This window comes from Lepisma saccharinum, chromosome 29, assembly GCF_977018435.1.
Source record: "Lepisma saccharinum chromosome 29, izLepSacc3.1, whole genome shotgun sequence".
NCBI lineage: Eukaryota > Metazoa > Arthropoda > Insecta > Zygentoma > Lepismatidae > Lepisma > Lepisma saccharinum.
The window spans coordinates 16,714,384-16,741,661 of record NC_139257.1 but is presented as its reverse complement, the minus strand read 5'-3'; the positions used below and the strand labels follow the sequence as shown (position 1 = coordinate 16,741,661).

The window sequence follows — 27,278 nt, the reverse complement described above, 5'->3', positions numbered from 1 at the left end:
TTCCACCCTCCAACAGGGTCTTCAGACAAAGATTCACAAAAATTATTATTATTATTAAATAGTGTCTCATTATACAATAACTTTTGTTTTTGTCAGCATTTTAGTGTTGTATTAGACATAGAAACAAGGCTCAATACAGGGTGCCTACAAATGATTGAAGCGGTTTCATGATGTTACTGTACGTGTATTGAAGATAGCCTATCGAGAAGTAACTTTACAGTTTTGTAGAGAAACACAACAAGTTTTGTGACACATTTCAAGTTTTCGATATGGCCCCCTTCGTTATTCCGCAAACATAAACTTTACAATCAAGTTCTTCCCAAACACGCATGCAACATGTCCCAATCAATTCGATCAAAAGCACTGATTATAAGACTCTGCAGTTCTACTATATCACTCGGTAATGGTCCTGAGGACATATCGCGATATTGAAAAGAATATCGTCCAGGCGATATATCGTCACGATATTTTGGTGATACATATGTCGTGTCGGCGATTGTACTCTTCACAGGTAAATGCAAAGAAATATAGTTTCAGGCGACTAAATATTTATTTAAACAGTCGATAAACAAATTTTATGATTATTTATCAGTACTAAATGCTCTTTAGTAATCGAGCATATTTGCTTACCAAAAATCTTAATCAAAAATGTTTTGTTCATTCACCCGAAAACATTTGACGTTCATAGTGTCTTTATATAATTTTACTTTCAAGTGAAATGGCTTCATTTTATTAGAAGGACGATAAGACTTATGAAAATCATATCGTGATACTGAGCGTTGGTACTGTAACAATATCACTATTATTGGGTAGTTCAGGTAAGCAATTGATACTAATCTGAAAAGGAAACAGCATTTGCATGTCGTTGTTGTTGTAGTTCTAAGAAAGCATGAAAAATTTATCTAGTCACCAACAATTTTCAATTTCACTGGCATATTTTCATAGAAGCACACTAAAAGTTCTTTGGTATTTGATGTAATGGCTAAAGCACATGCATGTTTCAATTTTTCTTTATTTTCAACATCGCACGCCCTAAATTGAATTCCGCACCCCCCAGATGATTGATCCTGGCACCGCCGCTGCCCTGGCGTCAGACGCGGCTGTGTTAACCACTCCGCCACGAAGGTCGACACAGATTATGGCAAATAATAATTTACAAATGAAAATGAAAAAAAAAAAACTAGAACCACAAGGCACAAAAACTGGATACCTTCATGCTTTGCTAAGCCTCCGCGCGACAACAACGCATTTTCATGTAGAAGGTAAGTTTATGTGAAGGTTGTAATATGTAGAATTAAGGAGTATTCACGGTTTAGGTCACGGTAAGAAAAAGTATGTATACAAAACAACGATCCGTTACTATATCTGACGAGACAACGTGAAGTTTACAGACTTTCAAGAACCGGAACGCCCTCCGGTTGACTGATTGATTCATTTGTTGTTTTTAAGTCCTCTTTATGCACAGTAAGGCTAATCCGGCCTGGACCTAAAGTTTAAAGTGGAATCCGAACCACTATGTGCCTCCACCGGGTATCGAACCCGGGACTCCTTGATTACAAGGCGACCACTCTACCACTGCGCCATCTGGGAGGCTGGAACTACCTTCGGGTCTACTCTTGTACATTTCGAACCCTTGTTACAGTTCTAAACATGTTCATAGGTATCATGTACTTCAGGCAACTTCATTGCGACATTTTCTTACAGGTTCCAATGGCATCCTACAAGAGGCTGTCATCCGTCCCACACACCACCTGGTGGCAAAAGGGTAAAATACACATCGATGACCTGGCCGAGGACAGGCACCCAGAGCTTCTGGAAAACCTGAGGAGAGCTTCCGGACTACTACCTAAACAGAACACAACCGTGGTGGCCATCGACGAAGAGACGAACAGAATAGCGGGTTTCCAGGTGGGCAACTTCTACTATTAGCCTCCCCCAAGAAAGCCGGACAAGGACTAAATCTCCTTAAAGAATCAGAGCGCCAGGAACCTCTCAGACATGTTCATCAACATCAATGAAATCTTCGACGCCTTTGAGTACTACAAGATTGATCTGTTGTCCGACATCGGACATGATGGGTCTGTTGGTGAATGCTCAGTACAGAGGCAAGGGATTGGCTCAAGAGTTGCTCAAGGCGAGGTTTGATCTTGGGAGGGCTTGGGGCATCAAAGCTGCGAAGACGACGTGTTAGTGTCTACTCCACGAGGGGCGGGGAGAAGGTCGGGATGGAACTTGTGAAAGTTAATTGGATATGGCAAGCTTGCTTGTAGCTTGTCAAAGCCAATCGGATATGACAAACCTCAATCGAGCTGAGAGTTGACTTTCACAATCTTGTATCAAGCATGCAACTTTCTGTGACAAATTTGTCATGTCAAGCTTGTAATCTTGACTATGTGGCTACTACTTGGCTTGATTCAAGGCTCATGCAAGGTTACAGCTTGCCATTATATGATTGCAGCAAGCTTTTTAACTTTATATTAATAGCTTGTTTCAAGCATGAAGCCTTGCTATACTATTTTGTGTTAATTTACCTGCAACATCTATAAACTTAGTAGTAGTACTTATTCCGTATGATCAATTCACCATAGTTCAATCATCTCAAGAATATATTTCTACAATTACTGACAGGGTTAGAAACATCCATAAAGGCCAAATGGACTTCATGAGGCTTGGACTCTCATAAATCTGTTTCTGAATAAGAAATTCCCTTGACCATGCCTTCCATTTCTAAGGTAACAATTGTAATAATATTCAATGGTAATATGGTTATTATTGAAATAACCTTGCGTAACTACATTCCATCTACATATACTCTCATGTGCATATCGAAATAACCAAGGTTGCCAAGTCCTATTTTGAAAAAAATATGTTGAAATATCAATAAAATTTCCTGGCGATTATAGGTTGCATTGTCAAAATTGTTGCATTCGTGTAACTTTAGAAAACTAGTTTACATTCTTTTAACATCGCACGAGTTTAATGTATTATAGGATTTATACATGTGCATCGCCTTCATGTTGTCTCCTTGATAATGTTAAATATATAAGGAATCTCATAAATATTAAATATGTGTAGTATTTAAACTACATAAGTATTTAATGGTCGTATGCAATCATTGCCTCATTATCTAGCTTATCATGTATTACTTGTTCTCCTTGTTATTATTTTTAGACTATTGTATAATATATAGCATTTGCCTTGCTTTGAACACAATTGACTATTTGATTATTTTTGTGATGTAATCTGTTGGAGATTCGCTTCTAAATAATAATTAGTTTGTAATGAACTGTTAAATGGTGATACCGACAGTGTGCATTTTCTAAATACCAAACACTTTGAAGGTACCTACATCTGAAACTAGAAATAAACAATATATATTTAGAAATCAAGGGGTGTAAATGGAGTCTAATATGGTTGTAGATTGTTGAAAGAGTTAACTAGACGTCCAATAAATAATAGGTAAATTTTTTAACTACGGATATCGTATCAGGGAATTTTACTAAAACTCGTACAACTTGAATCTCAACTTGGCTTTCTATCTCAATGAAAGCCAATCGGGTTGTTGCAACCCAGAAGTGTCCGTGACTGTACATGTACAGGGTTAACGAAGTTAGTAATAAGTTGTTCTATACAAAGTATATTCATACACTCGTATGTTGAATTGGAACGAGGAGATTCAAATCTCGTAAGCGTTCCAGCTTACGGCCGCCTCAATTCCGGCGCCGCATCCCCAGCTGTTCTCTCACTTGCTCTGGGCCAGCATAGTCTGGCCTGAGCGCAGAGGCCTGCGCGGAGGCATGAAAAAGTCTCCGCAGTTGACGAGCGAGGAGGTGGGGTGGTAGCCCAGTGGCAGCCATAAGACAACCAGCCGTGCCAGCTCGCGTCGTGGCACGACGCGATAGCTTTCGCATTGTGTTGACATAGTTGCAAACTTCACAGAGAAGTGACTAATCCTGACCGATTTGTAATACTCGTTGGAGAAGTAATTCGCGAGAAAGATACTTTCCTGCATACTTGGCAAGAACGAACGTAATATCTTCCCCAAATTTATATAACAATTTAGATAGATGCGTCTAAAGAGCCATCCAGACTTTTTATTATCGATTTCTTCCTTAAGAAAAGATTTATCGCTTGCTCTCACGCACAGACACTCATATGTTGCAACTGATGTTGACAACATTGAAGGCATTTACTGTACAAAAGAATTGCCTAAATATCAAAGGGAATTCACATCACCAGGGGATTTTTTACTTTAATATTTGTAAAAATCACGCGGAAAATCTATCAGTATAAGAATTTCACTTGGAGATATAATTCAATTTCTTGCATTGAATTCTAAAAATTGTAGACCTACAGTTCATTTAGCAGATAATAATATTTCAGTTGTTAGTAACACCGATTGTTGATGTACCGTCTGCCGTGCTGGGGTTGCAAATTACTATATAAACAAAGCAAGGCGAGAATACCGTGATCGATTCGGTGTGTCTAATTGTTCAGTGTTTTTCTTTTTAGTGAAGTGAAAGTGTCCGATGGTGTGTGAAAGGAATGGTAGTTAGTAAAGATGAGTCAGATTAGAGCATTATTACATACGCCGTTTTCCAAGGTACTATACGATATTAAATTAAAAGTTAAACAACTTGGCTGTCCCACGCCAGATTTAAACATCAATTCTATTAAAAAATATTAAAAAAATGGTAAAGGTAACAGGCGTCAAAATTTCAATTTCCTAGAAACTCTGGCCGACCTCCGCAAAGCATGCTACGACGCCAGGGATTGCGGGTTCGAATCTCGGCCTGGTCATCGGTGTTGTTAGGGAGTGTTCACTCATCTCTTCGCGATTAGCCAAAAGTAGTACAAATGCGAAGTAAAATAAACCAATCTTAGGAACTCTGAATTTTTGTCTGCAACTTTAGTAAACAAACTTCCATTAAAATTACCTCATTCATTTGATTTCTATGACATATGCTAGCGAAAATTTTTCGATTTCTTGATTTGTTGGCACTACCCATCATACTAGCTGCCAGCCGCCACTGGGAACACATACAAACAAAACAAATCGTGCCTGAAATCATGCAACACTAAAACAATTGAATGGCGCATGACATTCGAATCCTTTCATTGCAGTTGAAATTAGAAGACTAAAGAAAGAAAAAAATCACGGCTCACTTTCATTTTTGGCTAACATAAAAAGCGCAAAACTGCTCAGGCTAACTGCCATTGTTAGTCGTGTCCTCAGGTCCGTAGCCAGTAGGGGCCGGGGGGCTCAGCCCCCTTGCATTGTCGTTAGCACCCGGTCATTAGGTAAAACTATTGTATAATTTGTTTGTAGTGACAAGTGAAAATGTACACCCACGGATATGATGTGCTCATAACGTGATGAAAGGACAAATTCACAAAACGAAGATCAGCTATCACATTCCTTCATCTTGTTTTTGAGCTGAAGTCGAAGTAGCGGCAAGTTTTTAGAAGATTCTCTAGACTATAGAATGTCCATTCACAGAGGAGCTCCTTTACCCGTACCTTTGCTGCCCCTGTTGCAGTCTCCCGTTTAGACAGAAACCTGTGACTCTGACGTCATCATCCACATTCCTTCCATATCTGCATCAAAGGTCAACAATTCCTAAGTTTTGGGAACGAAGGGAAGTTTTATTCCTTCAGCTGGGGGTGGAATGTACGGTAGGCACTATGATTGAATGTTGTGCATTTTTTGTATGATATAAATATCTGAATCATCAAAAGTAATGTGTAGTATGTAATAAGGGATGATGTCAATAGCAATTAACACTGCAAGAGATGTTTTAGAATATACCCTACCTATAGAACGTTGGAAGTGGCCCCGGCGCCCACCCAGCGTCGAATAACATGGGTACCAGGGGGAAACCCTGGGGGGTAAAGTCGGTCAGGGGTGTGATGCTGATCACATCACCACCACTCACGACCGGATCAAGAAAATATGGGGCGTTACCCCCACACCCCCTATACGCTTTCATGGCGTGGTGCTATGCACAGGGGAGCACTTTACCTTTTTTTACCTTTTATAGAAAATGTACTAATTATGTGATATTTCTAAATTTTATATTAACTTATTGATCCCCCTCCCACACACACACACAAATAATTTATCTTCATTTAACATTGTTAAACTTTTGAGAAATGGACTTGGTTTACAAAGCTCCGCCCCCGGAGATCAATTCTAGCTAACTACGGGCCTGCGTGTGCTCAACCATGTATTAATGCGAACAGCACGTCCCTTCCCCCCTCTTTCCAAACCGATTCTAAAGGCTTGTAAACCCCATACCCACGATCACCCACAGGTAGGTAGAAAAACTAATAACCATAACTAAAAATCAATAACAAGTCAATCAAACGAAACGACTTCCCCCTATTTTTGTGTAAAGATGTACAGAATTGGTAGCTAAATTATAAAATTTTGTCACCCCAAAAAATTCCCATGACACAGGTGCGTCACGATTCCCTCCTGTGGGCACCTCTGTCAAGGGGTGTTGCGAGGTCGTGCTCGAATGCCTCTCCGCCCCCCTCTAGCTACCGATAGATAAATAAAGCCCATACCGAAGAGCTTGTGATACCATGACATTATGACGGTTGTTATCGAAGAGACAGTCTATTGTTTAATACCCCCTTTCTGACAAGGACGCTGGCCTGCTTTCCCCCCACTCCCAGCCCAGCTTTGCATGCATACTGCACAGACGTTGCAGTGTGTGAGCACGCATGCACATTCCAAGACTCTCCTTGTGCGTTAGCCATTCGAACGTCTTCACGAGCTAACGAAAAGGTAAGGTTTTACGTTCGTTTTCCTTTGCCTCTGATTAGCAACGTTTATGAAGATCCTTCCTAGGCAGCATTGTTTTGTAACTCTAACTTGTAAGAATTTACTAAAGTTCCATAAACTGCCACCGAGGTGCTGTTGACCGCCGTGGGCATGACACGTAATGACTCAGGCAATTTCGCCGACATACTTTATATTTTTCAAGATTTTAAAGAATCGATCTTGAAATGTCACTGTTCGTGCAGTATGATTGGAACAGTCAATCTCTATAACATGAATCATCCCTTGTGCATAATATTACAGAGCTTATTATTTTTAATTCAATATTGAACGCAGTCTTCTTCCCACCCAAACAGATATAAAACGTTTTAAAAATATGATTACTAGTAATTTGTAGTTTAGAATCACACCCACACACCGACACAAAGAGACGGCGGGGAGATAAAGAGAAATAAAAAGTGAGAGCGTAGTAGTGTCACCAGAAAATTTTTTGAATGCGTTAAATGGGGGGGGGGGTAGTTGGTGAGGGTACAGTAAAATTCTCAGAAATTCAAAAAGTTCATACGAAATATTTTATATTGTAACAATGGTATGGTCGTAATTTTTTTCCTAAAATTTGAGGTAGGCGGAATATGGAAACTAACAATTTTTCTGGTAAGGCATGGACCCGTGGCCCTCCTTTAGCGTCGCCAATGGTAAAAATAAATAGCAAGCGAAAGACAGGCCCGGACTTGCATATGTGGAGGCACGGGGTGAGCTACTTCGTGATCCCCCTTCCCCTTATATACAACCAGGCCCGTAGCCAGGCAGGGGCCAAGGGGTTTGAGCCCTCCCTGGAACTGCCATCAGCCCCCTTGGCATTAGGTAAAACAATTTTGTCTAAATTGTCTGCAGTGAAGAGTGAAAATGTAGACAGCAGATATAATTTTGCTCACAACTTTGGTGAAAGATAAATTCCAAGAAAATGAACAAGCAGCTATTACATTCATGTTATTTATAAGAAGATGTCTAAGTAGGAGCAAGTATTTGGAAGATTCTATTCTGTAGACTTTAGAAAGTTCTTTCACAGGGGAGCTTCTTTATCTGTAAAATCGCTGCTCGTGTTGTGGTCTCCCGGTTAGACAGAAATCTGTGACTTTGATGTCATCATCAATATTCCTTCCACATCTACGTCAAAGGTCAACAGCTCCCAAGTTTTGGGAACTAAGGGAAGTTCCATTGCTTCTGCCGTTGGTTGAATGTACTATAGGACTATGATTGAATATTGCGCATTTCCTATTGTGCAATATAAATATCTGTATCATCAAAATTAGTATGGAGTGTGTAGTAAGGGATGATTTCAGTAGCAGTCAATTAACACTTCAAACGATTTTTTAAAAGATATACTATTTGTATGATATTTCTAAATTCTATGTAACTTAATGCCCCCCTCACACTCAACTTACCTTAATTTAGTACTGTTAAACTTTTGAAAAAGGGACTTGCATTATGAGCAAACACTTCGCGCACTTGTAAATACATATAGAGCTGCAGTCCAGTGACGTCGCCAAGGAATTGCATTAGGTTAGAATGGACTGTGTTTCTGCGTTTGTGGGTGCTGATTTTTTTTTACTCACTCTTTCCCAATTTTTGCCCCATCTTCTTCTTCATCTATCTCTCTTTCTTTCTACCCTTCTCTCTCTCTCTCTCTCTCTCTATCTTACTCTAATTCTCTTTCTTTGTATTCCTTTATCGCTCCCTCTCTATCTCTCTTTCTAGACTGCCCACCTTGTTTACCTAAGTTCCTATCTCCTTTCTTTCTATACTCAACTCTTCTCTCACACAATTTCGTTTACCTTACGTCGCTGTTCCATCTGTATGATTATTCGCGGTGGTGATGAAACAATGGTTAATTCATGCCTACCCAGGGCTCGAATCTGGTTCCTCTGGCATCGTAGAGCGTTACCATGAACAGTTCGTCACAGAGACCGGCTCAGCATACGCTCATAATGTGTGCGTGGGAGTTGGGGGAACGGGAAGGTCATTTCGTTTATTGTTTTATATTTGTGACGTAAGTTGTCAAGCTATTTGACGCTTATCTGAGAATATAAACTGGTATGATACGAAAGGCCTATTCCTGGCAAAGCAACGCAAAGGTAAAAGCATACAGTAATTTATCCACACAGTCCCACCACCAAAAAAATGCCTCAACACACCCCTAAATTTTTTCACAAGGGCAGCAGACGGGACGTTGCCTGCAGTTTCAAAATATATTGTAAAAGGAAATAAACGTGAAGGACAGAAATCTCATGAAACCAAAATACAAGTGAAAAATCATCGTTAGATTTTCTCGTGTTTATAATTTTACGTCGTTAGATTAGGATTGTTGTGCGACGCTGACAGCAATTTTGGAAGTTTATGTTGAGTTAGGAGTGGTATCTCTTCCACGTGTTCTTTATCTATTTTCCGATTTTTCTAGTGGTATCTGATAAGCCGTTGACAAGCTGTCACAATGTACAGGATTGCGCACAAAAAAATGAGGCTATGTTGTCAGATGTGAAATGTTCTCAAGGCGTTCTCACTTCTGTTGTGTTTGTTAATGTGTGTGTGTCTGTATACTTACACTAACCTTTCCTAACTTTTGAGTTTGAGTAAATTGGTATGATTTACTATTTTATTTCTAATTTCTTTCTCTCTTCTTGTCTAAAGAAAAAAAAACAGTTTTGAGCACAAACTTTAAAGCTGTCAAAGTGGCAACGATCAAAATCTGTGCACAAAACAGGTCAGTGAGATTTGTGCGCAATCTTGGATCTAAGGTTTGCGCAATTCGGTTGCAGCGATTTTGAACAGTGTAGACTACATACAACCGATTTTGACTAATAAAAAGTGCCGAAAGTACTCTGAGGTGGCAGGTTGTTACTTACGCTGGAAATAATTTTATATTGCGTAAAGCATGGCGGTGTTCATAAAAGCGAGACAACGTAATTCTCTAGGGAGTACAGTGGGTCAACGACCCCAAAGCCTCCTATCGTTCGAGTACTTTCACAGTTTCTATTCGTAAAAACCGGTTGTACGCACATTCAAATGGCGAAAAACATGTGCAAATGATAACACCATCAAGCCTATCATTTCTAACCTAACAGAAACGCTGAGAATTATGTCGAACGTAACACTCCAAATCTAACAACTTATAAATCGCCTGATGTTTGTCTTATCGGGTGCAAAGTTATGCAATTACGCGTAAATAAAAGGCTGTCTACATGACAAGTAAATTACACGTAAAATACGTAGAAAACGTGAAGTACGTAAAAAACTAGAATCAAACCTAAAAATTAAAAGAGAATATGTTTTTTTGTATTGCAGTTGACAGTGGCAGAACACAAAATAGGCTTAAAAATACCGGACCCCTCCCCAATTTTTGTAATATTTCACATACTCACTAACTGAGGCCTCCTAATCACAAATTTGAAGTTAAAATTTGGGGGTCACTCGTAGAAATTGCAAAATAATGGGGTCCGTGATCGCAATCGACAATGCACGATTGCTCAATATTTATTGCAAGATTTTGCGTTTCGAATACTTAAGGATCGAAATATATATTCCTGACGTTACTACAATCCCAAATTTTAACTGTGCTTGCCTAACCTAACCTTACCGAGAATGGGCAGTGGGGCTTTCTGTGAATAGTTTTTTGCGCTAATTGTGATAACGAACCGATAAAATATCTTATTTTCGTGGCACTTTAACGGCAAACGTTCTTCATCGAAGACGACATTTTCGTATCCTGCAATTTTACGATCGATGAATTGTTGACAAACTTACCTGTAATCAAATCAGTCCACATTTCACATGCTCTTCTACATCGTGATTGTCACTGTCACTATCGTCTTCTTCGTCTTCCTCGACGCATTTCTACGTGGGATCATAGAGCTTGCCGGCTAGGCGAAAGAATTCTAAGGTACGGTCCGATCCTGTTTGAAGGCAACTCTTGCTAAACATATATTTTGCTAGGTATCCAGAAAAAAATATTTTCTTACACGATCCATGCTCTCCAAGTATGAAATCAACAGTGTGGCAACGCGGTAGACAACGTAACTAATTGCGAACGTCAATTGTTCATATCAACAAATACTTGTTACGGAGAATCATTGCGAGAATATAAAAGCTTATTTTACAACTTCTACAAGTTAATTAACAATTTCTAGACCTCACCCCAACATGTTAACCTCAGATAAATCATCACGACTAATTATTTCTTGATTATAAGCAGTAGCATAGAAATTACAGAAGGGTCCGGTATTGTAAATTCTTGCCATATTGACATTCACATCATAATTAGTCTATGCAAGTGTATAATACGTATGAGAAAGAAATTTGAAGCTGCTACTAAAAATTTAAAATCCAATTCAAACAAATTGTCGTTAATCGTTATGTTACGTGTTATATATACATGTACACACGTGCTAGTGCAAGACGTATACATCAAATGGTTTCTAAATATTTTAAAATATGAGAAAGAACAATTGTGTGAATTGGCAGTGTTGTGCATTCAATATGGCTCCTCCGAAGAAGCAGGCATCGGCAGGCAGCCCGTCCCTTGCCGTCAAGGAGTGTTTTCCCCCGAACTTACTGAAACAAGTGACGGAGGAGGTGAATTCAGTGGTGCAATCCCCTGACATTCTATCGATGATCAAGGATTGCCTCATAGACTCAATCACCAAAGCAGTGGTGGCTCGTCTACAAGATCTCCTCGACTTTAACACAGAGAAAGTTCACCAGTTCGAGGAAGAGCTTAGGAGGAAGAATGAAGAAAACCAAGAGGTCAAGAATCAGCTGGTGAAATTAGAAGAAAAGGTAGTGGATCTGGAGCAGTATCAGAGGCGGAACAGTATCCGGATATTCGGAATTCCGGAGAACCCGAATGAAAACACAGATAATGTTGCTCTCTCTCTATTTGAGGAACAGCTAGCAGTGAAATTGGAGCCATCTGAAATATGCAGGAGTCACAGGATAGGGGCCGAATCTGAAGGTAAGATCAGACCAATCATTGTTAAATTTACAAACTATCATTCCCGGGCCAGAGTTTTTAACTCCAAGAAAAAGCTTAAAGGTAGTAGAATCTCTATCAAAGAAGATTTGTGCTTCTCCAGATTGCAGCTCTACAGGGGAGCAATCGAGAAATTCGGTATGAAGTGTGTGTGGACATTCGATGGCCGCATTGTGGTTAAAAGAAACAATGTCAGGCACTACGTCACAACTTTTGATGAACTAGGTCGCCTCTAACACAAAACACAGTGATCGTTTGCTGGGAACATTGCTATTCAACCGCCTTTTAGTTTGTGTCATTCTCAAGTGTTTTTATTTTTATTTGATTTTATTTCTTTTTTTCTCTCTTTTGTTTTTCATATTTTTTAAATTTAAATTTTCATTGTAAGAATTGAAAGTACTTTTTCAATCTCATTCAAATAATTTTAAGTAGCTATTTATTCTTTCATATCATCTACCTCATATATACAAATGTCTAAATTTCACTCTCAGGATCTCAAATTTTTAACACCCCCTACTTTTACAAACTCACCCCACAAGTCCGTACTTATCTTCCCCGATCCCCCCAGATGCACTGAACAAACAACACGAAGACAGTTTACGAATTGCGCCATAGCTGATACTGAGTTTGCAACACTTGCAGTCACAGCCAGGTCATTCGCATCTGCAAGAAATGGCTGATTTTCCACTCCAAGTAGCTAGCCTCGAAGACACCCCCTCCCCGACCGCTGACCCACATTTCAAGGGGCCGACAGGTTTAAAGCAAGTGCTTTTGAAGTTGTATCCTACCCTGCCGGACGTCCAGCTCGCGGAGGGGGAAGGCCACATTCACGTCTGCCACCTCAACGTTCAGTCCCTCGACAACAAATTCACGGAATTCTCCGCATCCGAAATAACAAAATTCGATGTAATCGCATTGAGCGAAACATGGCTGCAATCATCTATTCCTGACCCTCCATACAGAATTCCAAATTTCCATCTCTTTAGAAACGACCGAGACACCCGGGGAGGCGGTACCGCTATTTTCGTTAAGAACAACCTTCTTGCCTCTAACGTAATTTCGGTCAATGAAAGTGACCTTGAAGGACTATGGGTGCGAGTCTCGTGCCCAAAAACAAATAAAAGTGTTATCGTAGGTTGCGGATATAGACCTCCTAGCGGATCGGTTGGAAAAGCGTGCGCAATCTTGCAAAGGATGATCAGTAGCTTACCACCGAGCCATCTATCAATATTCCTTGGAGATATGAACGTAAATTTGCTGAAAGATGACAAAGACTCAGATACATTAATGGAAACGTTATCAGTCCTAGGACACAAACAACTCGTTACTCTGCCTACAAGAATTACGTGGACATCCGAATCGTTAATCGACCACATTTATTCCTCGAACCCTCACTTGCACACAGTCACACGAACTGTCTATGAGGACATGAGTGACCATTTTCTCGTCGACAATGTCCTCTTAACGAGCCCGTCCGACATAGCTCATTATTTAAATATTCATTTTTCTAATATATGCAAAGCATCGGCGCACGTTAATCCTCGCAATTCGAACATAAATATTCTAAGAAAAGACCCCAATTCAGCTGTTGTCCAACAAATTGAAGAGTTCTCATTAAAATCTGTTACGGTCGATGAAGTTTTGGTAATTCTTAATAAATTAAACGTGAAAAAGGCAGGAGGTTCGGACGGCATTCCCAACAACGTTCTGGTGGTGTTGGCCCCACTTATAGCGGAGCCCCTCGCCGACATAATAAACACGTCCTTCAAACGTGGCCAATTTCCAACGAGCTGGAAGCACTCTATAATAACTCCAATTCACAAATCTGGATCTCCTACCCTAGCGTGTAACTACAGGCCGATTTCCTTAACCCCAACATTAAGCCGAGTTATGGAAAAATTAATAGAGAAGCAACTGACAACTTTCCTGGAAGCCAACAATCTGATGTCTGATCGACAGTATGGATTCAGGAAGGATGTATCCTCGGAATTATTATTACTTAGTTTAATTAATGAATGGCGCGAGACACTGGACAAAAAAAGCAATTCCCTAGTTGGATTAATTTCCCTGGACGTATGCAAAGCCTTCGATACCGTTGATCACAATTTGCTAATAGAAAAATTAAAGAACAGATTTGGTTTCAATAGCAAAACAATTCTCTGGATGGAAAGTTTTCTCGCAAATAGAAAAATCTCAACGAAAGTAGGATGTTCACTTTCCACCGAGCAGTCAGTGTCTGCAGGCATTCCACAAGGCTCTATACTTGGCCCAAAATTATTCAACCTATTTATTGACGATATCACACTAATAAATTCTGATTTGTCGATTACTCTGTACGCAGATGACTGCCTTCTCGTCCATGTTGGAGATACGTACCAGGATGTAAAGGAGAAAATGGAAAACTCATTCCCCAAAGTATTAACGTGGTACAACATGAACAACCTGAAACTTAACGTTGCAAAGACGAAGGCCATGGTGCTTCACACCGGTAAGGGAATCCCTGCTAACACGATAGATATTACCCTTAATGACGCCAGAGTACCTTTGAGCAATCATTTAACATATCTCGGAATCATTATCGACCCTCAGCTAAATTTTAATTATCAAATAAATAACTATATTCGTAGAATTTATCACCATATTTACATATTTCGAAAAATTCGTAAATATCTCAATAGAAATCTGAGTAGACATTTCTACCTTTCATTTATTCGTCCCGTATTCGAGTATGGTGCTAGTCTTATTTTTGGCGGTAACATAACTCATCTGAAGAAACTTGAAACTATCCAAAACAATTGCGCAAGATTTACAATATACCTACAGTCACTTCGAGAATACATTACATCTACTTGAATAAGGTATTCCATAGCATACATAACAAATCATCTCCATTGCATCATAGGATTAAGCTCCGCTCAGAGTTCAGCACCCGAAACACCAGATCGTCCTTACATAGAGACCTTGTAATCCCCAAATCCAACAAAAGCAGATTTGGTCAGAAGTCTTTCTCGTACTTAGCAGCGGTAACCTGGAATTCACTCCCGACGAAGATCAAACTCAGTACCAGCCAAGTGCAGTTCTGTCGTCTTCTACGTCCACATGTCTATCAATTCTAACTCCAGTAATATTATTTTCAGTGCTTACCCCCCTCCACACCATTCCCCACCCACACACATATATTTTAAAATTTTCATCCCTGTACTTCGAACAGCAATTCCATACACACTCATATCCAAACCCACACACCTTTACACTTTCTTTTCTTCTAAATGTGTATAACTCTCAAACTTTCTTTATTTCATTGCTACTATAGAACACTATATATACTAATGTAAATTCATCACATTTTCCTTACATGTATCTTTGCATATTTTTTTTTACTATATAGGGCATCAAGTCACTATTTGTATTAATTTTGTTCAAAATGAAATGTTGTATGGCTTAATTGTAACCCTATGGAAATAATAAATAATAATAATAAAAAATTTCTTAGTGTGGATGAAGGTGTGAGGTGGCTGTATAAACAATCTTCAGAAAATAATGATTTTATGCTGAAATTTGTAAGAGAACTAAATGTTAAAATGCAATATAATGAAAGTAGTTTTTATATTACTAATTTACGAAAGAAAATTAGTTTTTACATCTGCATAAAAAACTGGTTTTCTACGCGAAGTAAATTAGCAGTAAATTACACGTAACTTACGTAAAAACGTAAGGAGTAAATTACATTGTCAACCCTGATCGGGTGCTTTTGAGTGAAGTGTTAATTTATGCTGGACTGCTTCGCCTAAGGTAAGAGAGATACCTACAATACTTCACCATGACACGACCTAAAATGAACAGATGTAACGAGTGCACTCACGGTCCCCGAAATGACGTGTCATTCATACCCCGGCACGGGGCCAAACGTCGCTATGTGTACGGGAAACCGGTCGTGACTCTTACGGTCCAGGTTTTCAAGTTCGGTACTGAGACGGTCGTTTATTGTCGTACTATAGCGAGGCGGAGATAAGTACCTTGAAATGTTACACTGTTTTGTTTACCTTGGATATGTAGATTCGAGCAATCATAACTCACTAATAGCATAATATCAGATACCTGAAATACATCAAATAACAACACTGACGAACGGTAAAAAGTGAATATATATTGTAACAACAAAAAAATATTGCAATCATTAACTGTTTACATAGCCTCCTCAATCTCTCACTCATTCACTCTCTCTCTCTTTCACACATCTGAGGTATTTTTACATGTGAAGGATAGATACAAATCATGGATCTCATTAACATATCATTCCTTTTTAGTTTCAAACCTTTATGTGAATTTAGGGTATTTGTCTGCCAGCTCCTGTGCTCTTTTAAATTAATTTATGTGCCAGCCCTCGGAAAGCGGTTATCTAAGACAATTGGGTCGGCGTGGTTAAATCTTTCGTTCGAATGAAAGTATGCATCCAGTCGTAAGCACGACATTTAACAAGTTTCTCAGACGGGGGTAATACACATAAGCCTCTCTTGTCCAACGAGAACAAATACCATTACATAGTTATGCAAAACTTAATCGGCTCCAGCTGCCGGAATACACAAATCTATCGTCGGCGCGAGCAAAAATTACATCAATAACCACTATGCAATAAATAATACTACTTCACGTGCACGACCTTGCAATATAAAATACGCTTTACACAATTTAAAATTACTCATCAGTCAACTATTGACAAATTAAATGGCGCGACGTGGCGGTCGGTTACACAAAAATGGAGCACACTTTGACAATTTACACTAAAAGTTAAAGTAATGAAATGGAGCTTCTAACTCTGAATGCAGACAATTAAATTAGAACATCTGAACATGACGACGATCTGCAGTCGTCCTTCTCTCTCTCTCTCTCTCTCTCTGGTAACGGGCTTCGGTTGGACGTCGATCTGGAAACGTCCTTCGGGCTTTGGGCAGTGTTTGGCTTTGGTGTCGTTTTCTTGCGTTAGCTGGCTGGCTTCATCGGAAGATGGCGATGCATCGTTGCAGGCGTCAGGGAAGTCGACGGACTCCCTTCTCTATCTCCTTTAGCCTCCCATAAAGGTAAAGGTAAAAGGTAAAGTGTTCCCCTGTGCATAGCACCACGCCATGAAGGCGTATAGGGGGTGTCAGGGTAACGCCCCACACTTTCTTGATCCGGTCGTGAGTGGGGGTGATGTGATCAGCATCACGCCCCTGACCGCCTTTACCCCCCAGGGTTTCCCCCAGGTACCCATGTTATTCGACGCTGGGTAGGCGCCGGGGCCGCTTCCACCGTTAGAAAAGTTCCCGGATTTGAACCGGCCGGGGATCGAACCCGGGACCTTGAGCATGGTAGTCAGACGCGTTACCGACTGAGCCACCGCGGCCACCTCCTTTAGCCGCCCATTATTATGTATTTCACGCTTGGCAAAAACAAATCACCGCGTAATACTTCACCAAAATAAGGCGCACACTGGTAACTCTCTATCTGCAATTCGCTCACGGTACGTAAGAAAACGAAGTCCACGGACACAAATCAATAATCACGCGAGAGTGTAGCGCGTAGATGCTCTCTCTATGAAATCCGGGTAAAAACTGTGTCTGGACTCGTAGTACTCTTGTTTTTATATCACTTTCGAATTTGTCCGTTGAGAAACACGCTAAAGTGGCTTGACTTCGGTTTCCGAGGAGATGGAAATGACCTCTGTCCATTGTCTTGAAACGCGGTCACCAAGCGCGTCCTCGATCTTTGCAGGCTTGGGCTCCAACTGATTTTCCTGGTCATCCGTGAAGAATGGGTTCGCCCACCCGCTGCGACTCCTAGCCCGGTCCCGACGAAAATAATCCTTCCTTTTCTCCGTGTTGGTGCAAATATGTCATGTTCCGAGCCGCAATGACAGTTCGGCTGTCAATCAGGAAAAATCTCCCAACTCCCGACGTCTGGCTCGGATACGAATTTATCCACAAAATAAAATCAAACCTCACACTTTTATATTTGAACATTCAATGAATCAATAAACAAAAATAATTTATATCGAACTGCGTTTCACATGTCACTAGATATCGTGACACAGAAAACGTCCATATACAATATAATATTCATAACTCATGTAAAAATGTTCACTTTCTAACGAGGATAAGCGTCAGAGGTTACTTATCAGTTATCACCTTTCATCCTTATCTTCACGATTAGCCACAAGCGGCAGAAAAGCGAATAAATTTATACAAGTCAATCAATCAATATAAAATCACGGGGAAGAAATAGAACCAAAATAGTTATGGATATTTTTTTCTGTATACATTGCCACTTATTGCACAAATGTTAACACCAGAAGAAAATTTTCGTCATCATATGTTTGAATAGATTAATACGATAATGTCTTTTTATGGAGTCGTAAAAACACACTGTCTTCTACCCCTAGAAAATTACGCGTAAAACAAGATGGCCAACCTTAAATTCTGTAGAGTTCTAAAACGCATACCTTAACACCTCGCACAATGGACTTCCCGCACTCTTGAGGTACCAGGTATCCTTCAAGCTTCACAATATCGGGACAACGATACTCAATCAGGAATAACAAACATCACTCGTCAATTAGGTAAAATTTGCACGAAATTATCGGCCCATTTTAGCACGATGCATAACGCTCTCGGAACAGCGGTTTTCACTACACCCGCACAAACAACGCTGACCTCTAGTGGCAAGAGTTTGAATATTCCATGGAAAAGTGGCGTAAACAGACAAAACGTCGAAATCAGCTTGAATGAAGCAAAAAATCGTAACGATTCTTGATCTTTTGCTCTAATTTTTCCCGCCAGACAAAAATTGCCTACAATATTAAGTGTAAGAACGCATATTCTTGTAACTCCAAAAGTGCTGTTTTCAGTTTTATTTAAATGAACTCCTCTGAAGAGCTCTATTTCGATTGATTGATTGATTGAGTTGGTGTTTTAAGTCTGGTTCCCCTACAACGAATAAACTAAAAATATATTCAGAGTAAATTATTTTTAATAAATTACAAATTTCGTTCAGCGTTTACCCTTCGGCATTTCACCTTACTAATTACAACTAAATGTAGAATATGGTCTTAAAAATAATAATTGTTCCAGCTTGTTGTTGACATTAAATTCACTGAAGTCTACTTCACAGCAAATTATGAAATAAGAGTAATGTAAATAGTTCAAAATCACAACACCGTTCTCTGGTGAATATACTTGTTATTTGCACTAAATGAATACATTAGTTTATGCTCGATTTGAAGTGATTCGAACTACTCACAAACTTTTTTGTTATCTCTTTTCACTTGTTTGTTACAACTGGTTGCTACGCAACAAAACAGTATGCTATAACATTTCTTTCTTTTTCTCTTACACAAGAAGTGATTATACATTTTACAATTTGAAAACAGTCACAACATTATCCCTCCTTCGGAGAAAAATTTTAGAACATTGGTTTTAAAATTTTTAGATAACATGAAAAATTACAAAGAAACAAACTTTCTCATGACATACATATTGTCATTAATTAACACAGAAAATATTGAAAACATATCATAATTATTTAAAACATATTAACATTTCTTAATAAAAGGATATTGAAATCTTTTGAAATACTTTAGTTTTCATAATTCGTCCTTTCTTTCCTGACTACAATTGAATTTCTTTAAATTGGATACATTATGTGTTTGTACAGTTTCCCTTTCCATCCAACGATAACAGTTCACAACAGTTACCATTAGCTTCTTTAACTAAATATGGACCAAGCCACAAGTACACAAATTTGTGTATTCGTTTACACTCAGCACAGCTTTGTCCATGGTTTTTGAGTAATACTATATCATTTGTCTCTATCCTTGTGTATCTATCACTAGTTTCCTTAGGCTTAATTTTGTATTTTTCCTTCAAACGAGATTTGGCAATTAAACATTTATATTTCCAAGGAACTGCTTTCAATGTCTCAGGCCAATCAATTTGGTTTAAAACAGGATCTCTTATTTCGTAATGCAAAAATAATTCATTTGGAGTGTGTCCCGTTACTTCAGATACGGAGTTATTTAATAGTCCTAAAACTAAACTTAAGTATTTTGACCAATGTTCATGATTTTTGCTTATGTACAGTCTTAATAATCTAATTAACTCCTTGTTGTATCGTTCAATAGGATTGGCAAACGGAGAATAAACTGAAGTTGTGATATGCCTTATTTTAAATTCTACCACAAAAGTTTTCCATTCTTGTGACTTGACTATCACATACAGTAAAAGTAGACTATTACATACAGGATAATGATAAAAATATTGCAGTTTAAATTTATTAATTACTTCTCTAGATGTTGCTTTCCTTAAAGGATATGCCATAAGAAACTTAGACATTACATCTATTACAGTTAATATAAATGTGTAACCTTGAGATTTTGGAAGTGGTCCTATCAAATCAACTGAAATCAAATAATGTGGACTTGTAGAATAAACGTGTAAATAATCCTTTTCATTTTTCAAAACAGCTTGTTTATTTCCGGCGCAAGTTAAACAATTATTTAAATACTGTTTAATACTGAAGTTCATCTTTGGCCAATAATATAATTTCTTACATTTACTGAAAAAACCTTTCTATATCCAAAATGTCCTTGCAAATCATGCAGTTTATGTAAGATTTTCGGTATTAATGAAACTGGCACAACTAATCTCCAATTATCTTCAGAAACACATTTTAAAAATAAAATGCTATCTTGGAAAGCATACTGAGTCTTACAAGACTAGGAAAGATATCCGTTCTCAATCTTCTGAATTATAGCTCTACAATATGCGTCACGATGTTAGAGCTACTTCCAGAACTCCAAAGTACTATCTTCTTCAATAATATCCAATATTAAGTTATTAATAAACAACACGGATAAGGAAATATTTCCTGTAGTAGTATCGGGATATCGACTTAATGTGTCAGCCGCTTGATTGTTTACTCCCGAAACATGGTGGATATCATAATCAAAACCTTGCAGTTTTAAACACCATCTATTTAAACGTGGATTTAAAGTTCTTGCTGACTCAAGCCAAGAAAGAGTTTTGTGATCTGTGAACAAATTAATTTTAGTTCCGACTACATAAATATAACATTTCTCAAAAACAAAAATAATTGCTAAACATTCGATTTCATGTGTACTGTAAGATAACTAATTACCACGAAAAACTCTACTTGCATATTGAATAATCCTGGGTTTATCTTCTGGTGTCTCTCCATTTTGCCATAAAACCCCTCCAATACCTTTCTTTGAACCATCTACATTTATGTTAAAAGGTTTAGAAAAATTAGGCTGTGCTAAAGCTTCTGGAGATATAACCAAATCACGTAACCATTCAAAAGCTTCTACATGCACTTCCTTCCACGTCCAGAGAATATTCGACTTTAGAAGTTCATAAAGTGGATGGGCAACTTCTGCAAATTTATTCACGAATTTTCTTCTCCAGTTGACTAAACCCAAGAATTTTCGAAGTGATCTTTTGTTATTTGGTGTTGGAAAATTTATTATAGCAGAATTCTTGCTACTATCTACCTTAATTTCATTTCCAGAAACGTCCAAGAAAAGCAATTTCTTTAGAAGCAAATTTGCACTTTGAAAACTTGATGGACATTTTTGCAGAACAGCTTCCAGGTGTGTTAAATGCTCCTGCCAAGTTTTACTAAAGATCAAGAGATCGTCTAACTAGCAAACAACAAAGTTGTTGAATTCTCTCGTGAAACTTTTGTTCATCCTGTCTTGAAAAATGGGCACAGCAGATCATATGCCGAAGGGAAGATATCGAAATAAATATTGTCTACCACGATATGAGAAAGCAGTATAAAGATGTGAGTCTGTAGTTAATGGGATCTGGAAATAGCCACACGATAAATCAATAGAAGAGAAATATTTTGATCCCAAAAATTGTTGTAACATTTCATGAATTGGTTCAACTCTAACTTGAGGACTGATGACATGCTTATTCAAATTTCTAAAATCCACTACTGGTCTCCATAAACCACCTTGTTTTGGCACAATGTGTAGAGGATTTAAATATGGGGAAGATTCTTGATATATGATACCCCAACTTTCCCATTTGGCGAGATCTTCTTCTAAATTCTTTCTCCTAGAAATTGGTATAGGATAAGGTTCCGTAGCAATAGGTACATCACTGTCTAACTGTATCTTATATGGTTCTACCTTGGCAGATAATTGTTCGTGATAATTCCATAAGAGTGAAAATAAATCACGTTTCTGTGAATCACCAATATCTTCAATTGCAAATACTTTCTCGTGAATATCCCTCTGAGAAGGCATATAATTTGCTTCAATATCTAACATATGTACATATTTTAACATACTACATGACTGGAATTCATTCTCCGTTATGTCAGTATCATGCTTCACACCAGATACAAGCTTGTCAGATTCAACACTTATCGTTCTAGAAGTTACTAAACTTATATTCTGATTCCTAAAATCCACAATTGCTTTGTACCTTCGTAAGAAATAATGTCTGCAGTAAGTTCTTTTAAAATGAAAAATTCCATTGGAAAGTATTCGCTGTCAATCTAAATATTTATCGTCTTACAACCGACAATTTTGACCTTTTTATTTCCAATAAATCCACATTATCTAATGTCATCCACCTTGTCCAACGTACGATTACCAATACATGATGATATCTTACACCAAACCTCATAATTCATAACATTTGCTTGGCTACCACACTCTATTATACAAATGATAGGCAATTGACATATAATTCCATGTTCAATTGGAACTTCTGTTAAAGGTACAGGAATATCTTCATCGTTAATAACCCAGTCAGGTTCTTCCTCAAACCATTCTAACAAAAAAATTATTTGCAAGTTACTTAATGCATTTTCATTCGAAAACTGCATAGCATCACAAACATTAAATAAATCATTTGACTCTTCCTTGTGCCTCTTGTAGGTAGTGCAGAGAAAGAGGCTCTTCCGACTGCCACTTTAATTTAAAGTAGACTGCCTTTCCAACTGCTGTTGCCTAGCATCATTAAATTGTAAAGACTGAACACCAGAAGTTGGATTTTGAGTCAAATTAGGATTTACACCAGTATTAGATGTACTCGTCATTATATTACTTTGCATATTGCTGGGCTGATTCCTCATTGTATAACTCACCACTGGCACATCTCGATTTTGTGGTGGACAGTTTTCGTAAACAGAGGGAAACAAAGATCTGTAACTATTAAAGTAACGATTCCTAGAAAATCTGTAGTTAAGCTGCCTAAAATTAAGACCATTATCTTGTCTAGAATTCTCATTCGGGATATTTCTATTGTTATTAAGGTAAAACCTGCCAGTATTGTAAAAATTCCTGGGAAACATCTGATTTCTATTTCGTCGGAAATTTCCAAAAATTAGTAGCATTACTTGCATTATATCTTGAACTCATAGATTGGTTAACATTGTCTGAACTATTTCCAACAAAGGCACCCAAATTATCAGTTCTTGATAGAATTATAAAATTTCTTGAAGATATCCTTTTTTTATTCTTGTAACTCCAAAAAGCTGTTTTCAGTTTTATTTAAATGAACTCCTCTGAAGAGCTCTATTTCGATTGATTGATTGATTGAGTTGGTGTTTTAAGTCTGGTTCCCGTACAACGAATAAACTAAAAATATATTCAGAGTAAATTATTTTTAATAAATTACAAATTTCGTTCAGCGTTTTCCCTTCGGCATTTCACCTTACTAATTACAACTAAATGTAGAATATGGTCTTGAAAATAATAATTGTTCCAGCTTGTTGTTGACATTAAATTCACAGAAGTCTAATTCACAGCAAATTATGAAATAAGAGTAATGTAAATAGTTCAAAATCACAACACCGTTCTCTGGTGAATATACTTGTTATTTGCACTAAATGAATACATTAGTTTATGCTCGATTTGAAGTGATTCGAACTACTCACAAACTTTTTTGTTATCTCTTTTAACTTGTTTGTTACAACTGGTTGCTACCCAACAAAACAGTATGCTATAACATTTCTTTCTTTTTCTTTTACACAAGAAGTGATTATACATTTACAATTTGAAAACAGTCACATACATAAAAACCCATCGCTTAAAAACATATTGGATGTAAAAGATAATTAATGAAAATAGCCATGGGCAATTTGCCGAGCAATACTAGTGGATCCCAATGTACATACTGGTAATACATGTATTATTAAGTACATACAGTTTTTGCATATCTGATACTAACTAATAAAAATTATATTGCGATTAGAATGAAAAAAAATATGTAATATTATAAGAATTATATTTATGACGGTATTTATCGAATTTTGCTGGCTGGATTTTTGTATGTACGCGTATGTTGGGCAAAAATAGCCAAATGTAAATTGTAAGTTATGAAATATTTATGTCGTTTCTTTGCTTTCCAGGTCATCTAAACATGTTGAAGAAGGAGGTTTGGACTAAAGAAAAAGGAACTTTGATTCGGCTGCTGAAGAAGGCAGACTATCGCGATGCCCTGGAACTTGTGGAGAGATCATTCTACACGGACGCGAGCGTTTCGAAAGCCGTGAAGCTTGTTGAAAAAGAAGGTGGTAGAAAAGACATCAACCAGATGTGCCTTCAGGTGTTCGAGGACGGAGTGTCGCTGTTGGCAATAGACGAATCCACAGGAAAGATTGCAGGAGCAGCGTTCAACAAGATCCAGTCGAAAGCGAACCCAGGGGAGAGTTTCTTCGAAGTGTTCATGGAGAGAGAGTGCAAGGACCCGTCCGCCAAGGCGCTCATGGATTACATGATAAACGTCGACTCCCTCAGCGACATCTTTGGAAAGTATGGCGTCGATAAGACCCTCGAGGTGATGTTCATCATGGTCGACAAGGAGTTTCGAGGTCGTGGCATTGGCGTCATGCTCACGGAGGCTTCGTTCGACGTAGCCAGGGAGCTTGGAATCACCGTCGTCAATGCAATATTCACTTCCCAGTACTCGCAGAAGATCGCTGCAGCGCTGAGAATGGATGTCCTTGCCGAGGCGAGTCACGATGACTTCATTTTCGACGGTGAACCGTTTACAACACGCACATCTCCCCACAAAAGCAGCATTCTGGTAGCCAAGAAGATTATCTAAGTTGTGTTTCACAATGCACTTCAACCTGATTCGTAAGAATAAGATCTTACTAACGTTAGTGCTATCTCATTCATCAACTTATACCAATCAGTATTATTTAAAATGTGCATTTGTGTAAATACAATGAATTCTATAAACCTCTCTGCATTCCCAAATTTCAACAATGGATCTGATATTTCAAAATAACTGACTTTATAATAATAAATTATTAAAACTAAATTTCCTATTTCGTAAATGTAATTTCTCGTGGTTAATTTTCAGGGCATATAGAAAAATATATTTAAAAGTATTTTATTTAAAGTTGTGTTATCCGAAACACAAAATCTCAATTTTATCACATGTTTTATTCTATTGACCAATTATTATAATTTGATATAATGACACACTGCCAATAGTGGACATCCAATGTTGGTATATTTCATATAAAAGATACACTGTTTGTTGTGACGTCAGTTGTGTGTTTATACATCTTCGATAATATCAAAGGACAAAAAGAAACTAGATTAAGGTTGTTTGGTGGAGGATGTTTTACAATATACACTGTGTGGAAGATATTCACCTAACACACACAAGATTATTTTGCAATATCAGTCAATTTTGTGCTGAGGATAAAATATTACTGTTGACTCGCACATACATGCTGAGTAATATAAAGAGATAAAACCCATTTGCCAAACTTAGTCAAGTCAGAAACTGAAAGGGAAATAATTTATCCATCTAAATAAGTTATTTTCATTTCAAAGTTAGATGTATATTTGGTTATTTGTATCCATGGATTTGACTCAATTTATAAACTTTGATTTGATGCACAAAGAAAGACGAATATGTTCTATAAAATAATATGTTTATGAAGGCAATAACTCTCGTAGTATATTTGTGAATATTATTGTAGTGTTTCGTAGGTTATTCCTAAAATAAGAGACGTTTTGTGGCAGTATTAGCCTTCTGGTTATTGTATCATGACACATGTTAGAACTGTAGTTAAATAACTTTATGTTGTGACTATGCAGAGAATGTAATTTGGTCTCCTACGAATACACGTGCTGAACGTTAATCTTTTGAACACTTTTTCTTGTTCTCTGTATCTGACCTGGATTTCAAGAACATTCAACTTGCCTTCCTGAAGATCAAACCTCTGCTCAAAAAGTCATAGTTCACTACGAAGTTTTCGTTATCCTCAATATACTTTCATAAAATAGTGCGACCCAGTATATTGCTTAATAGTTTGTGAATGTATTATGAATTGTAGAATGTGTTGTCAATTTACCAAAACGCATGTGACATAACAAGATCTTGGTAGACAAATGGCAAAGTTTGATTTGCAGGCCTCCATGGGGGTTATAACTGAACGCAACTAAACTGACGGCTGGGAAACAGCGAATCAGCGATCAGTTGAATTTTCTTCGACTGAAATCCGGGATTTTCGAGTCGCAGGCACGTATTTGGAAATGTATCTGGGGATGTCCGAACTAAGTGACTCGGATATAATAATAATCATGATAATAATAATAATTATTATTATAATTATATTAAATTGAAATAATATTAATTAAAAATATGAAATTAATATAGTATTGCTATTATTACATTAATAGGTAAAAAATGGTATGAAAATCGAGATATAAAAGCATGTATTCATTATCTAGCACGTAGTTAAGATCGCTAAATTTTGTAATGAAAGCAACTGGCCTGGCAAAGATATCAGTGCCAAATAGATAAAGAATTGAATATTTATTAAATAACAAGAAAGAATGTTAGAACCAGTTGACGAAAATTAGTTTCAGATTAATATCTTTGGTGCTGTCAGTCAAAGTTCGGCAGAACTAAATAACATGGATTATACAGCAAATGCTGAACAAAAATTTATTTTCATTGTTTACCTAATGTTAGTACTTGGTAAGTGTTTCAGAGAAAAGGGGGTCCGTACCTCTGGGCATCGCCCCTTAATACGTCCCTGACAGTGTGGTAGGATAGTTTAGTCTCAAGCGTCAGCCAATAAAATAATTGTGTTGTTGTTATGCAACAAATGAGTCCTTGTACTAAGTGAGCTTTTATTTTGACACACACACACATTAAGTTAATGTTAAATAAAGCAATTATAAAAACTAAATATTTATGCCTTGAAATAAGTTGAAATAAAATACCCTGAATTATGTTAAACATAGCATATTTTCATTATTTAATTTTTGTACTTGGTTAGTTTTTCGGGGGGTCCGGGCCCCCTGCACCCCCTAAATACGTCCTTAATAACGTTGATCGCGGGACGATACAAATGAGCGTTGGGTGCGCCACATGTTGCCAAACGTACTGTAAAGAGAGAGAGAGTCTTCTTGGGCAACGATATTGC

The 27,278-nt window shown here is 37.8% G+C and overlaps 1 protein-coding gene across 1 annotated transcript; it reads left to right on the top strand.

Annotated features, from left to right (window-relative positions):
* Positions 1-6,708: 6,708 nt before the first annotated feature.
* On the top strand, positions 6,709-26,103 carry LOC145981264 (arylalkylamine N-acetyltransferase 1-like). Its single transcript, XM_083114419.1, has 2 exons — positions 6,709-6,793; positions 24,234-26,103. The coding sequence occupies exon 2, from the start codon at positions 24,245-24,247 to the stop codon at positions 24,929-24,931; it is 687 nt and encodes a 228-aa protein (XP_082970545.1). The 5' UTR covers positions 6,709-6,793; positions 24,234-24,244; the 3' UTR covers positions 24,932-26,103.
* Positions 26,104-27,278: the final 1,175 nt, after the last annotated feature.